This window comes from Polistes canadensis, unplaced genomic scaffold (assembly GCF_001313835.1).
Source record: "Polistes canadensis isolate GaletaPanama2010 unplaced genomic scaffold, ASM131383v1 scaffold_329, whole genome shotgun sequence".
Taxonomy (NCBI): Eukaryota; Metazoa; Arthropoda; class Insecta; order Hymenoptera; family Vespidae; genus Polistes; species Polistes canadensis.
In genome coordinates, this window is record NW_014569876.1 from 30,598 (window position 1) to 46,375 (window position 15,778).

The 15,778-nt window shown below is 37.0% G+C and overlaps 1 protein-coding gene across 3 annotated transcripts in view; it reads right to left on the minus strand.

The window, feature by feature from the left end:
• Nucleotides 1–7,179: 7,179 nt before the first annotated feature.
• LOC106791662 (fibroblast growth factor 17) overlaps nt 7,180–15,778 on the minus strand; it is a 104,474-nt gene continuing 95,875 nt past the window's right edge. For all 3 annotated transcript variants that reach the window (XM_014757485.1, XM_014757483.1, XM_014757486.1), the window contains exons 4-5: nt 9,549–9,655; nt 7,180–9,340 (exon numbers count right to left, since the gene is read on the minus strand). In XM_014757485.1, coding sequence (XP_014612971.1) covers nt 8,831–9,340; nt 9,549–9,655 — 617 coding nt within the window. In that variant the 3' untranslated portion in view covers nt 7,180–8,830. The remainder of the gene's footprint in view (nt 9,341–9,548; nt 9,656–15,778) is intronic.

Here is a 15,778-nt window from a genome sequence, read left to right on the forward strand (position 1 = left end):
CTAATCGTTTATAAAACGATGAAAAATGTTTCATCGATCAAAGAACGTAAAACTTTTAAATACGCTCGATAAATTTGGATCTGACGAAAATCGTCTAAGGAAAAAAAAGAGGGGGAGAGGGGAAGAAACATTTTTCGGGATCCTTTTCTTTTTTTTTCTTTTTAATGATCAGTGATTTAATGTTTTCGAACGATGTGGGTTAGCTGATTTTAACGAAGGATGGTTGTGACTCCGAAACTATGTCAGCGGCTATGGCGGCTAAAAACCATGGCACAAAGAAGAACAGGAAAGGTGTATATTCACAAGGAAAGTGGTGCTGATGCAACCAACGACCGAAGAAATAGACCGGGTTTCTTTCACGAACGTGAAATGCACCAGGCCGAACCTGTCCCATGAGTTTGCCGACGCTTTTCGAAGGATAAGCAACCAAAAGATAAGATACGCTAATTGAGAGATCTTAATTGGAGTCTACAGGTAGACTATCGGACCTCTTTCTCACCTGAACGTGCTTCCCTTCTCTTTCTTTCACTTTTGTGAATCTTCCGACACTCTTTCGAACAACCAATGCTGTCCTCGTCGAACCTGAAAATCTGCGTTTCGGATCGTGCCGAATTATTTCGCGTATATCATTTCTTTTTTCCCGCTTGCCGAGTAAAACTACACAACAACCCTTTACAAGAGTTTTAATTGAATTTACAGATGAAATTTATCGAAAGAAATCAATTAAAATAATATTCTATTTTTTGTTTTTTTTTTTTTTTTAGCAAGTTTTTTTTTTTTTTTTTTTTTTTTTTTTTTTTAGCAAGATTTCTCTTTCCTTTTTCTTTTCTCTTTTTATTTTTTGGTTTTTTCTGTTTTTACTTCTTTTAAATATTAAATCGAAAGAGGGACTTTTGAATGCAACGAATTTTATTTCATTCATATAGATTTTCATTGAATAAATAATAATACGGTTTTCTATTTATAGTGGAAATCTTTTTACTATTAGATATTTCGGTCTCATTGTTGCTTTATATATTTGTGCCCATAATTATGAAAGTGGTCTAAATCATATATCTCTTGATTCGAGATATATATTTAAAGGATTAAAATATAATAAACTCGTTTTTTGTTAATTTTGACTTAGACCACTTTCATAATTATGAGCACATTTATATTCCTATTTTTTCTATTAAATTTTGTTCGAACATTTTCGGTTTAACTATTGATAATAATTTAACAACGTCCATACTTTTCTCTTTCACATTTTCTATTAATACTATTTTATGCTTGACGCGTTCTACAGTGGGAATTATCCTGTGAGATAAAATTTCCGGTAGTACACAGCTTGAGGAAACAGACTTACGAAGCGAAAGGGGTTAATCTTGAGATCTCGTAGAACTTAGAGAGGAGTAGAATTCACTCGTACGAGGGATCAATTTCGACCTGGTAACGCGTGAATGCTTTTTCCAACTAGTATAAGAGAGGAAAAAAAAAGTGAGGGTAAAACTTAACGGCTTGATCGTCATCGTAGTCGTCGTCATAGTTGTCTGGGCCCAGACGCATGATTTCCAGATCAAACACTCGAGAACGTTAAGAAGGAAGTTGGAACGGGGTGCTTATACTATTCGAGTCGGTATGTACTAGAAAGGAGGGTGTCAACGAGGTGGTAAGAGGGATCGAAATTGGGGGACCTTTTTTCCTTATTTCTTTTTCCTTTTATTTATTTCTTTCTCTTTCTATCTATCTATCTATCTATCTATCTCAAGCATCCCGTTCCCGTTCTTTCACTTAGCCAGCCTCCCCTCGTCCCTCCTCGTCGAAAAAAAAAAATAAGAAGGATGAGGGAGGGAGGGAGGGAAGTGAGAGGATTTTTTTACGTTATTTGGGGTACCCTTGAAAGCCCACTACCAAGGAAATCAACGGTCGGAATTGGAGTGCCGAGTACCTTCAAGCTGAGACACGTAGTACCTACACACCTTCCGCCCTTTGCCCGCGGCCCCCTCTTTAACTTGCACGCGGGGACCCCCTAATAATACCTTCTCAACCATCCCTGGCAAATAACGAACCCCACGGTGCAATACCATCAACACCACAGCCACCACACCATCACCGTTCTACGGTGGGTGTCCTTCGAATACGTCACGAGAAAAACGGCATGTTTGATTTTGGCTTTTACTTCTTTTGAAAAAGCAACCCTAAGCTCCCTTAACGGATTATTTACTACGATTGAGAACACTACAAATCGTTTTATTCTTCTTTTCTACGGTAGAAACTTCAAATTTTTGTTCTTACAAGGTCCTGGAAAAACGTTCCAATTCGCGCGTAGAAATTTTTGTCGATTATTTGAACAATAAAAAAAGAAAAAGAAATTGTACAATAAAATGCAGAAATTTGTATTAGTATTCGAACTTACCTTTTTTCAATAATTCATTGCGAAAGAAAGAGGAAGATTCGGAGGGTTTTATTATAACGACGATTAGCAGTGTATGAGCATGTATTTGACAATGTTTGTTTTTTTTTTTTTATGGTTTTTTTCTTTTTTTCTTCGTTTCTTACTTTTCTCCATCATCCATTTCTCTCTCGTAACTAGGCGACGGGGGGCACACATTCAAAAAATCGCATTTCATTATATTTGCGCCACTTGTTTGTTCCTCTCATTACTTTATAATCATCATTTTTTATTATTTTTAATTTTGTTTTCTCTTTTCTTGAAATCTTTCCTTTTCCCTTTTCTTTTCTTTTCTTTCTTACGTTGGAATGTTTATTATATTATTGCTAATTGCTACCGGGCGTGTCATGGATCGTTTCTAATCGCATTATTCGTGTTCTCTCGATCGCGAAATGATTAAATTAATTAATTAATTAAAAAAGAAAGACACGCGCACACAGACACACACAGACACACACACACATAGAAAAAGAAATAAAAATCCAATATAAACATAAAAAAGTCTCCCTTTCTCCCTCTTTCTTTCATCTCTCTCTCTCTCTCTCTCTTTGTTTTTTTGTTTATTCTCTTTCTCCCTAAACTTATTAATTTCAATTTTTTTTTGTTGACGGTCACGTTTAAACGACCAGAACACGTCCGGGTTACATCGACACATCGATTTATTGGGTAACGTTTTGGGGCTACTATATTTAAACTACACGCGAATTATAGTTTAGATTATCATACATACGTCATCGTTCGCAAAATTCGCCAACGATCATGAATCTCGTTAATAACGTTTAATTAATATTATTATCATCATCATCGTTATTATTATTATTATTATTATTATTATTATTATATCGTTATTATCATTCGTCGTTTCCTCGTTATCGATCATCATCAATCTGGTGTGTGCCTATGACAATGTCTTAATTTCGGTATTAAATATCTTACAATACACATGTTACCCCTCTCTCTCTCTCTTTTATATGGTTTTTTATTTTTTAATTTTTTTTTTGAACTTTTCTTTTTTCAATTTTTATTTTGTATTTATACTTTACCTCTTTCTTCTCTTTTAATTATATATATATATATATATATATATATTTATTTTTTTTATATACTATCTATCTATCTATGGGGTAATCAGATTCTCATTTGTTGTGCTCAGTTCGTTTAAATTCCCATCGCATTTTTCTGATTATTCGTCAATAATTAAAGATGAGATGACGGTGATTAGAATGATCATGATTACGATTAGATGATGATGACGATGAAGGAAAAAGTATGAGGGGATAAAAAAAAGAAGAAAAAAGAGAGAGAGAGAGAGGGTGAGAGAGAGAGAGAGTGAGAAAAAGAGAAAATAGGAATGAAATTTGTTTGGTGTTTTATAAGTATTGAAAAGAAAAACGCTGGAGAATCATCAGTTTTTGTTTTATATGCTTCTCCAAGAAGTTTCTCTCTCTTTCTTAATCATCGATATATATTATTATCATAATTATTCTAATCGCGATTCCCGCAGCGCATCTTTTTCTTACCTCGTGACGATTGTGACGAAACTATGCTTACACATACAAAAACGAATAGTAAGTAGTAGTAGTAGTAGTAGTAGTAATAGTATAGTAGTAATAATAATAATAATAGTAGTAGTAGTTGTAGGATAATTTGTGTTTCTTGATTAATTGTTTTTTTTTTTTCTTTTTTTCATTTTTAAAGGTGGCGTTTACAATACCATATTACAATATGAATACACTACGCGTTACAATTAGGTTTGTCTGTTATTAAATTATAAGCGTTCGGACTTTTACATGTCATTTTTTCCTTTTTCCTCTGACTTCTTCTTCTTCTTCTTCTACTGTTCTTTTTTTCTTCCCATATAGGTATATATATTCTTTACTTATTTTTCCTTAACAACACACTTTTCTCTTTTTATCCTTTTTCTTTCCTCGTTTTTTTAAATAAATCTCCATGGTCAGCTGGTGGCATTTAGTTTCCGTTTACGCGCAACATTTTATTTCTGCTTAGTTTTAACTTGCGCTTGCCACGCACCGATGAACGAAAGAAAACACGAGAGACGAGAGAGACGAGACCAAGTTTAGTTGTTTAAAAAGAAAAACGGAAGAAGGAAAAACGCGGAACTTGAAAAGAAAACGAGAAGAAAAAAATAGAAAAAGAGAAGAAGTTCATGCATATGCGTGTGTTTATATATGTATGTATATATATATATGTATGTTGAGTGTAGAGTAGAAAAACATACGTTTGTATTCTGCATAGTATCTTCTATGCAAACTCGAATCCGGTTTTCTATTTCCAATTCCGCTCAAAATTTCCATTTAAATTTCATAAAAATTTGAAAATGCTAAAAGGGGTGATAATTATAAATTTTTAATTAATTTTATAGAATTTTAGAGAGAGAGAGAAGTATATGAATAAAATGATCTATCGATCTATCGTTCTCGGTATCGTCGAAGGGTACGTGGCATTTCGTTTATATTTTTTATCTTTTTATTTTAATCGCTTTTTATTTTATTCATATGTGTATATATATATATACACAATATATTATAATATATTCCTACGTACAATTTGTTTTTAACTACTCACATTAGCATCACATACAAACAGCATTCTCGAGGGCGGTCGTGGGTGGGATTTTTATTTTTTGTTTGTTTGTTTGTTTCATTTAAATAGGGCCTTCTAAGCACGTTGCGCAAAAAACGAAACGTTTCGAGTATTTCTCGGTCGGGCTTAACTATCAAATTCGCGAGCCGCAAACTTATAAGTCAAAAGAAAATCATTTTCTTTTTTTATTTTTTTCTTTTTTCTTTTTTTTCTTTTTATTTATTTTTTCATCGCATAATTCTCGACGGACTTGTCGAACAACAACAACGTATGCGTGAGATAGGTTCGTTTTTAAGTACGTAGAAAATAATAAAAAGGGAATGTTGCTCGTTTTATTCATTAAATAATTGTTCTTTTTTTTTTTCCTTCTTTCTTTCTTTCTTTCATTCATTATTTTTTCTTTTTTTTTTTTTTTTCTAACGAACGAGACGATTATAAATGCGAGGCACGATCGTTGGCCTGGAATTTCGTTTCTCCATTTCGAAAGCTAGGCGTAAATACGTATTTTATTTACATACGCATGATTCGTGAATGTATATATATATATAATAATATGCGTCCTATGACGTATTCAATGCATGAATGAAATATTTATCAAAAAATGAGTTTACTCGATGACGAGGAAAAAAGAAAAAGAAACGGGGCTTTTGTTTAGGGGCATAGGGATAAGGAGGGATAAGTGGGAGAGGGGTGTTTAAAATCGAATCGTGCGCGTAAATGTTCGCGATATCAGATCATTCTTTTATCATTTGTTATCCTCTTTTTTTCTTTTTTTTTTATATCTTTATACAAAACAACGAGAAAAATAATGTGAAAAATTGTTTCGATCATTTGTTTCGCGATCGAACGCGGTGTCAATGATTAAAGTAAGAATTCGTTTGTGTGTGATGTCGTGGTGAATTCGATGAGGAAAGAAAAATAGGAAAGGAGAGGGATGGTGTATTCTAATTTAAAAAAAAACAAAAAACTAAGAAGAATTCAAGGAGAAGGAAAAAAGAAAAGAAGAAAGGAATAATTACAAAAAAAAAAATAAACGAAAATACAGATAGAGATATTTAGGGTAGAAAAGAAAGGAAGGGGGAGGTGGGGATGGGGGGATAAATGGTAAAGAGAGCGAAAATGATGGTGGTAAGGCTAGAGAAGGGGGAAGGGTGTTTGGAAAGAAACGAAAAAAAAAAAAACAAAAAAAGGAGAAAGAAATGAAGGGTGAAAGTATGAATTAAAAGAATCGGGCGATTCGGCCTTCGTATTAACCTAAAACGTGATTTCAATAAATAAGCTACCTAGGGAGCGTTAACCTTTTTTTGGGTGAAAATAAAAAAAAAAAAAAATAAAAAAAAGAAACAGGCGCTCCTTTCGCGTGGCGTTGCAGCCGAAAAAAAGCTGCTGCTGCTGCACCGTGTGTCGCTGTTCCCGTTGGATTAACTGGATTCGGAGTAGGGAAAAAAACAAAAAAGGTTGAAGGAAGGGAAAGAAGAAAGATTGAGAAAAGGAAACAAAGAGGGGTGGGTTGGGACGGGGGTGCTTGTAGCTGTGGCAGCAACAGCAACAACAGCAACAGCAGCAACAATAACAACAGGGAGCAGCAGCAATTTTAGCAACAACCCATGGGGGTTCGGCTTTTTTCGCATTTGCCATAACGCGTACATACGTTTTTCGCGCTTTTTTTTGTTTTTGTTTGTTTTTTTTTTCTAACCTAATAATACAGTTTTATTTGTTATTTGTTTAATTATTAATGCGCCAGCATTTTCCTAATGATTAAGTCAATAACGATATAGTTTTTAATATATTACACCCACTCACACGCGTTTAAGAGGGCAAATTTTTGTTTACCAACGCGTACGCATGCACGCACGAGTTTTGGACGCGTATCACACGCATACGATGCACACGCATTTTCTTTTAAACACACGCAACAACAACAACAACAACAACAACAACAACACAGAATATAAGAGAGAGTGAGAGGTACGCTTTTCCTCGCTCGCTCGCTTGCTCGCTTGCTTGCTTTTTCGGTTCTCTGCAATACCTTTTTTTTTCTTTTTGTTTCTTTTTACCATCTTTTACACACGTGTATATACTTTTGTTTTCTTCTTGATATTATTATTATTATTAGTAGTAGTATTATCATTATTATTATTATTATTATTATTATTATTATTAATATTATTAATATTATTATTATTATTATTATTATTATTGCTCGGTCGGGTGCATCGAAGCTTTTGAGTTCGCGCGCGAGCGATCGATCGATCGGATCGGTACATAACCGCACGCGTAACTACTACTTATACACACACACACACACGCATACTTGCACGCACGCACGTATTTATGCACACCCATACATTTAACATTCACATATCATACGACATGCATGCAGGCAGGCAGGCAGAGCACGCACGCACGTACGTTACGTTACGTTACGTTACGTTACGTTACGTTACATTACGTTACATTACGTTACGTTACGTTAGGCGAGCTATTAAATTAGCACACAGCGAGCGAGTGAGTTTCCTTGCACGGCGGCATCAGGCTGCATATTTTTTCTTATTTTCTTTCTTTATTGTTCTCAGTGTGTGTACGCAGCACAGCGAATTTGCGCGCGACAACCCCTTCCCTGAGGAACACCGCGAATCTCGATTTTTATTATGTTTTTTTTTCTTTTAATTTTATTCTCCTTCTTTTCTCCTCCTCCTCCTCTTTCTCCTCCTCTGATACAATTAAGAGTGAAAGAATCAATCGTATTTAATTCGATGTTGTCTACTTGAAAATTACGTTTATTTAAGATTACAAAATGAATTTGAGAGAAATTCTCCGCGTGCGTGTGCAGCGGAGGAGAAGAAATGTTTTTATTTTTTTAGAACCGTTCATTAATCTGTTCGTTCAAAGAGTAAGAAAGAGAAAGAGCATGAGAGAAAGAGAAAACCCTCGGTGGGAAACAAACGCACGTGCATTCATCTCTACGATCACCATTTACGATTATTTAATTATTTTGTTTGTTTGTTTGTTTTTCAATTTGTTCGCTTGAAGAGAACTGCCCGCGAAGATTCGAAACGCAAGCGACGTTAATCCATCGACTCTTCTTTTTTCGCGTATTTCGTCTCCGAATTAAACTCCTACTTGTCCTAAATAGGTTCAGTCGGGGGACAAGAGAGGAAGTTTTTCGGAATCGCGCGAAAATTTGGAGATCGGAGTCGTTGAATTTCGTCCTATTTCGTAATTTTTTCTTCCCTCTTTTCGTTCTTCACTTTCCCCCCATCTTCTATCCTCTTCTAGCCTAGATTTCGTTTCGATCTTCCCGATACATTTTCCCCTTTTGGAAAAACAAAAAAAATCGAGACGCGTTCACATTTCGCGCGAGATGCAAGTTGATCGCATTAATCATTTCGAAATTCGCAGTATTTCCCGCGAGAATGGGGCAAATTCCCTGAAGGATTATTTCGTTACCGAACTGATCATCCGAAAAAAAAGACGCCAATTAAAGCGACGATGATTTATGCGCGCGCTTGTGTGTGTGTGTGTGTGTATTCTGTGTTCGGTTACAATAGATTCTCAGGTTACTCACGGGGTGGGGGGTGAAGTTTCGGTGTCTGTGTGTTGCCTGCGTATACAGTTGTTGTGTAATTGTGTTCGTGTACGCGTGTATTCGTGTATAAGTAGTATATATGTATGTATTTTGTTTACGCTTAGTGTTATATCGCGTGTATTACATGTATGTATATACGTATGTGTGTTGCGTGTGTGGATTAAAGAGGCAGTCTTGATCGGCGAGCCAATGCTTCCTTTTTCGGCTCAATATTTCGTGGCCTCGACGAGGAGACGACTTTCCTGTCGTCTTCGTTGCATCGCCGAATTTTCCTCTTCGTCCTTTCGCATCTTCCAACGATTCGAATGCCGATGACGATGCGTCGTGTGCCCTGCAGAATGTTGCTGCTGTTGCTGTTGTTGTTGCTGTTGTTGCTGATGGTAATGCTGTTGCTGCCTGACACCACTACTGTCGGCTTGTATCAGCGAGTTTTTTGTCGCCCTCATCGGTGTAGGCTTCCTCGATAGCACGTAAGGTTCTCTCGGTTCCATACCACCCATATCCGCGTTCACCAGGCTGTTATGGTGGTTTATATCGGCGTGAGGATTGTATTTGATGAAGTTGAAACATTCCTGTCTACCATGGGGATTTTTCATCGGTTTGCCGAGCTTGTTGAAACCGAGGTATCGCGTACTATCGGCCACGCTCCTATACCTGAGATACGAACCGTTGTAGACCTCGTAAAACTGGCACATCGGACCTTTCTGTTTTTTCGGCTGTAACATAAAATAGGAAGCATGAAAAACGGGTCGTAGGTTTGATCCAAAATGGATTCATTTGAACGGCAAGATTTTAGAGATATTCTCACGAATCTCTTCACGAATGCCTAGTTAAGTATTTCGCATCGAAGTCCCACATTATTCGAGTAGGTGAATTCGCGAATGAAACAATCGATTAGATAATTGGGAGAAATGAAGTAATTACCAAGCCGACGAGTTTCCACCGTTTGTTGAAGCAAATATATCGCTGACTTTTCTCCGCGAAGATGTACAACTTCCTACTGAAGTCCTCGGATTGTGTCGTGAGCTTCTCTGTAACAGAAAGAGAACCAAAAAATAAAATATCAAATAAAGAATCGTTGCTTTCGTAGAAAATAAATAAATAAAGCAAGAGAAAGAGATAGAGAGATAGAAAAGAATAAAAGATTTTGCTGTGGGCCCTTCGTAACGATACAACGCGGCAAATGTTATGGGACAAAGCGAAACTCGTCTATGGTGGCCGGACTCAAGATGTCTTTGGTGGCATCGGTATGCTAAAGCGCGCACTCGCACTGCCACATTTCCGAGAAGTGAGACCACAAGGAAGAAAGAGAAAGAAAAAGAGAAAAAGAAAGAGAAAGAGAAAGAAAGAGTCCGTGGTTTATGGCGTGAGGAGTCGTACTACCTACATCGAAATACGTTAGCTCGTTCACTCTCTTACTGTCCCTCTCATTCCTTCGTTCGGCACCATGGAAAGAAGAAAAGCGGCGGCCAGAGGTTGGTCGGTGCTAATGAAGGAGGCACAGACCGACACCGGTGTGTGCTTTGCCACTTAGCGGACCCTGTCGTTCGTGCTTCGACCCCGAAGAGTGCACGTCCAACTTCTACAACACTCCCCTCACCCTCCCTCTTCACCTTTCCTCCTTCATTCTCTTTCCATCTTTCCTTTTCTATTACCCAAACTCTTCTCTCTCTTATATTATTACGAAATATCTCAGCAACCGAGAGAGAATCTTCTTTTGTTCCGATCGAGGTAAAAGGAGAATACGAGTTTTCTACAGGTGTATAAACGCAAGTCCCGGAAGATTTGAAGTTTCCTTAAATTTTACAGCTTCCTTTGAGAAGACGAGAGAGAGAAATGAAAGTGTACTTTGGGTGGTCCATTTCCCTAGGTCCTCGTCTCGTTAAGTTCGGTTACATTCTCGGCATCGGATTATCAAGAAACATCCAAAATTATCTCTCTAAGTTATTTACGTTCCCCTTTTTTTTTTTCGAAAAAGAGAAAGAGAGAGAGTCTCTAAATTGAAGTTTATTAGAGTTAATTAACCCCCATTCGAAAATTCAACTACGTTTCTTTAGTTTCGTTCGATCGATCCGTTACATTTTTATTTGAAGGAATATCTATTAAAAAAACGGGAACAATGGGAATGTATGAAAAATACGTTCGAATAGGGAATATATACGGAATTGACAATATCTTGAAATAGTTCAGTATCAACATCGCAAGAGACATTACAATACCGGTAAGTGTTTGGAAGTCTTCCATATATATATCCTGCGGTTTTCGATATCGAATTTGAATGAATGCCAAGAGCTTTTAAATACCGAAAATCAAAGACCTCTTATGTTCTTTTGGTTAGCCTCGATATTTGGTATATTACTATACACACTGTTCAATAATAAGGGTTACCAAAATAAGGGATTTCGATAGATTGAGAGGAGTTTACGTGAAGAATTTTTGCGACGAGGAGAACATGACCAAAGAATTTTTTCGTCGTGTTAAAAGAAAAAAGACAGATACTTTTCCTCTCTCTCTCTCTCTCTTTCGAAAACAACTCCACCCTCGTCTCCTTAACGTTTCTGCCCTCTGATCGAAGCCGCCAGGAGATTAGAGGCTGCCAAATGAATTAAAAGGCAATTTTAATCAAAAGCGGGCACCGGCTTTTAGGCACGATTACCCCCGATAATAACCGGTGGGATGGGCTCTCGTATAGCGTTCTCGTACGAGGAAAAGAACCCATGAGACCATGGGTAAGAGAAAGAAAGAATGAAAGAATGAGAAAAAGGGACGAGGAGGGAATATGGTGAGGAGGTAGGAGAGAAGAATGGATCCCATATATTACTTCTACGTGCTTCTCGCGATACGGGAACCGATTTGCCATGCCATGCCATGCCGGTTGGTTAGTTGGTTATAGGTTCGCAACTGACCCTATATTCGCCCTCGAATCAGGACAACGGCCGAGTTCTTTCAACCCTTCAACCGTTATAGGCAGACTCGAAACTCGTCCAAAGTACAATACTGTTGCCAATATTTTGTCTGTGTCGGAAAAATTTCTTACCCCAGAATAACAATATGAGAAAGGAACGGGGGGGGGGAATGGGAGGAGAAAGGGGGTTTGATTGAAACGATTGTTATTTCCGTGATATGAATAAATGGTACCATTGAGAACCACTGGCGTGCAACAATTTCGCGGCGTCGGCGTTATGAAAGCTATAATACAACGCGAGATGGTCAAACCGGGCCGGGGTATACCAAACGCGTAAGCATAATAAAATAAAATGAAGAATAAAAAGAAAGGAAGAAAGAAAGAAAAGATGCATATAAGCTGTAGCTCTTGTTATAAGGGCGCACGTATAATAGCGACCCTGTCATTAACACCTAAACGCACGATTGGTCGATGCTCAACGTCATCCATCTTCCTTCTTTAACCAGAAGCACAAAGAAGTACATGTACACGGTGTACAAACTGGATAAAAGAAAAAAAGTGATAAAGAAGAGAGAGAGAGACAGAATGATCGGGGCGACAGCTGAAGAGTCTGGTTTATCAAACTGACACGCTAATCACAGCTCGCTAAGACTAAAATAATTAAATTCCAAGTTGGACGAGAGTCCTGTCTGCGCTTGGAATCCTTCCTTCCTTCCTTCCTTCTTTGATCTCCGATCCATATTTAGTCCTATCTAGTTTTGTCCGTCCGTTCTTTTCATATTTTTCATGACAATCCGAAAAAAAAAGCTGCTGACTCGTTCGTTTATGCGAAATTCTTCAAACCTGCTCTATTTTTCTTTCTATCTATGATACTTTGAAACGAGTATGTTAATCTATCCTTTTACTTACCAGCTGTCGCAAAAAGAAAAGGAACAAAAATTCTAAAGAAACGAGAATTAAAGGAAAATTGTATTGTGTTTTCCCTTCCCCTCATGCATGCATGCATGCTCGTATTATTTCGAGTTAACTCATCCAATGTTATTCTTTCCAAGAACGTTTTAGATAGCTTTGGAACGCCCTATCCCCCCCTGACTACACTCGGGGTGGTCGTAGAATAGGTTAGAGTCGATTCGTAAGTCCCTTCGAACAATGAAGACAACCAATTAGTGGCTCTACCGCTTCCAACGCGATGGAAGAAGGAACCCTCTCTTAATCGGGCTCGTTGAATAGACACACTCTCTATTTCTAACAGGTAGTAGTAGTAGTAGTAGTAGTAGTAGTAATAATAGTAGATGTATACGTCTATTTCTTCGAGTCTCAGAACTCGTTTTATCGGCGTGTAATTAGGAGACAAAGGGTTAAAACTGGTTTCTAATGACTCCGAGATGAAACAAACGAACTTGACGTCTCTCTCGTGAAAATTCATGCTTAAATTTTCGTCTAATTATTAATTGTGTAAGAATTGAGACACCAATGGATTTTTTTTACGAGAAAATTTTTACCATAGTCTTATTATCGGACGAACGGAAAGTCAACTGAGGGGACGGTCCTTTAGGATTATCGTTGAAATGTGATCGTAAAAATGTTTTAGAGGCACACCTACTCTTACGTCGTGGTAAATGACCACGGAAACTGTACTCGAGAGACCGCAGGCACGCATCCGCTTTCGCTGGTACGAACAACGATAACGAAAGAAAAAGGGAATGGGAAAAAATATAAAAAAGAAAATAATCAAACAAGTTAGAGAGAGACACTAAACATAATTAATATCTGCGTATAAAATAAAATGATTCTTCTATTAATAAAAATAAACAAGAAACACATAATTGTGCCCATAATTATCATATGAAAGTGGTCTAAGTCAAAATTATAAAAAACACAGCACAAAATTATTTTCAATTAAATTAATTCAATATAATTTTCTACGATATTGTCAAAAAATGAACTGTGAGATTGTGCTTGTTATTTCAATATTATATAGAATTCATTTTTAATCTAATTTAAAAGGAAAAAACAAGATTAGGCGTAAACGTGCATTTGTTATTATTCAAAAAATAATCTACATTATTTTTAATGTAACTTCGGAAATTATTTACATTCGAAATACCCCCCCAGTGTTTGAAAAATGATTTAATATCAAGACACCCGAATAAATTGCTATAGCTAATGAAATAAATTGTGACTGTAACTGGTTAAAACAGTGCACGACGTCGCTCGTAAACAACATTGCAAGTAAAGAACAATAGCTATATCTTCTATAAAGTCATTGTCATTTATCCGATGACATCTCTCTTCCGGAGTATATATCGAGCACTTTGGACGTTCCTTCTAAGGTAAATCGATACCAGGTTGTCTTTAGCACGAAGAGAAAACTGATGCCAAGCTTGGCGATCAGTCATATGTCGTTACGATGACGGAGATCAAAATCCTACACCATATATACACCATAAGTTCCTTCCTTTTATTTGATACGACTTCAATAGACCCCCACCATATTTATTTCTTATATTTATACTGATGTTATACTTCATTTGGTGCGTTTTGTAAACTGAAGTTAAATGCGACCGAAAAATCAACACCACGAAGTTGTCGATATAAAATGATTTCAAATGTTTCTTTCTAGAGCGGTCACTCATCTAAATTCTAATCGTACTTAAGTGTTGCTTGACTTAAATAAACGAGCAGGAACTAGTGCTGTCATTTATTTATTAAATCATATTAGGTCTATGCCGAAAAATTCTGCCTGTTTCTGATTTTGATATTTTGTAATTTTTTTTTGTAAATTTGTAAATTTTGTTTTGACATTTAATAATATAATATTTATTGTAGAGATTGTATGTTTATTATGAAACAATCGAGAAAAGATCTCACGGGGTACGTACGTACGTACGTCACGATTATCTTATTCCGTTCCGTAAGAAAACCAAACGTTGTTGTTGGCGATACAAAAAGAGAAAAAGAGATAGAAAAAGAGAAAGATATAACGGGTGAGAGAGAAGGTTAAAAGAAGTAGGTGGTAGAGGAGGAGACGAAAGAACGTGATGGATCTCGGGGAGGTGCAGACATAGCGGCATACGTAGCATGCAGCAGCGCGAAAACTGGCTCTTCTGTTTACACAAGCCTTCAACTTCTTCCCTCCTCCCATTTATTTTTTTATCTCTTTCTTTTTCTCTCTCTCTCTCTCTCTCTCTCTCTCTCTCATACCATCTTTCTCTTTCTCTTTCTTTTAGCGCAAAGTCGCGGAGGGCGGACACGGTGTTCCATCGTTCCCTTCTTCTCTCCACCTCGTTCACTTTCACATGCACGTTGAGAAAACGGTTCTCAAGATTGCATTCGAATCGAGAACGTTCTACTCCGAGCATAATATACTGGCCAACCAGGGACAAGACATCTCGGAATTTAAACGTGAAAGAATTCAACGAGATAACGAGGATAATCGATTTTCGTTCGATACACGAAGAGGAGGAGGAGGCGGGGGGAAGAGACTGGAGGGAAGGTAAGAACATTGCGAGGATGATGTTTCAAGAATGGAGTAACATTTTCGTAACTCCTTTCCTTGTGTTCGTTTCTCTCTCTTTCTCTCTGTCTTACCAAAAGCCAAGTTCCAACGATAAATGTGAAGAAAGGGGAAAAAAAAGGATCGGAGAAGGACATTCCGGGAAACGATTGAACACGGGACGCACCATGGTCATTTTTATCGGAACGGTCATACCTATAGGACAAGTTTTGACATTTACGAGCTAATCAATTTGCGATAAGGATGTATAAGCTTTTCTTTTCCAGTTTTCGGGTTTAGTCTTGAAGAACATTTTTCTCTGAACAAGTATTATATTTTCTCGTTTGTAAGATAGAGAAAGGATTTGATGCATTTTTTCGGATAGGAGGTACGTGTAACTTCGAGTTAGAAGGAAAAGTAACATTCGTGTAATAATATTCGAACGTGATCGATAAAATAAAAGATAGGATAAAAAGAATAAAAAGGAATATAAGGATATATGGGATAGAGATGAACATTGAGATGAACGGTATGGTGTGTCTAGTCGAAAACAATAGCGACTAGACGAGGTAAAAGGTACGTCGTTATTCATCTCGAATTTTTCATGGTCCTTTAAGAAACTACCTTTCTTTCGTTTTTAAAAAGTCCAAACTGTTCGTCTCTGTCTTTTCTCGAGCAAAAGGGCAACACCCTTCTTCTCTCTTTCTCTCTTTATTTCTTTCTGTTTCTCTTTTTTTGTTTCTCTCTCCATTC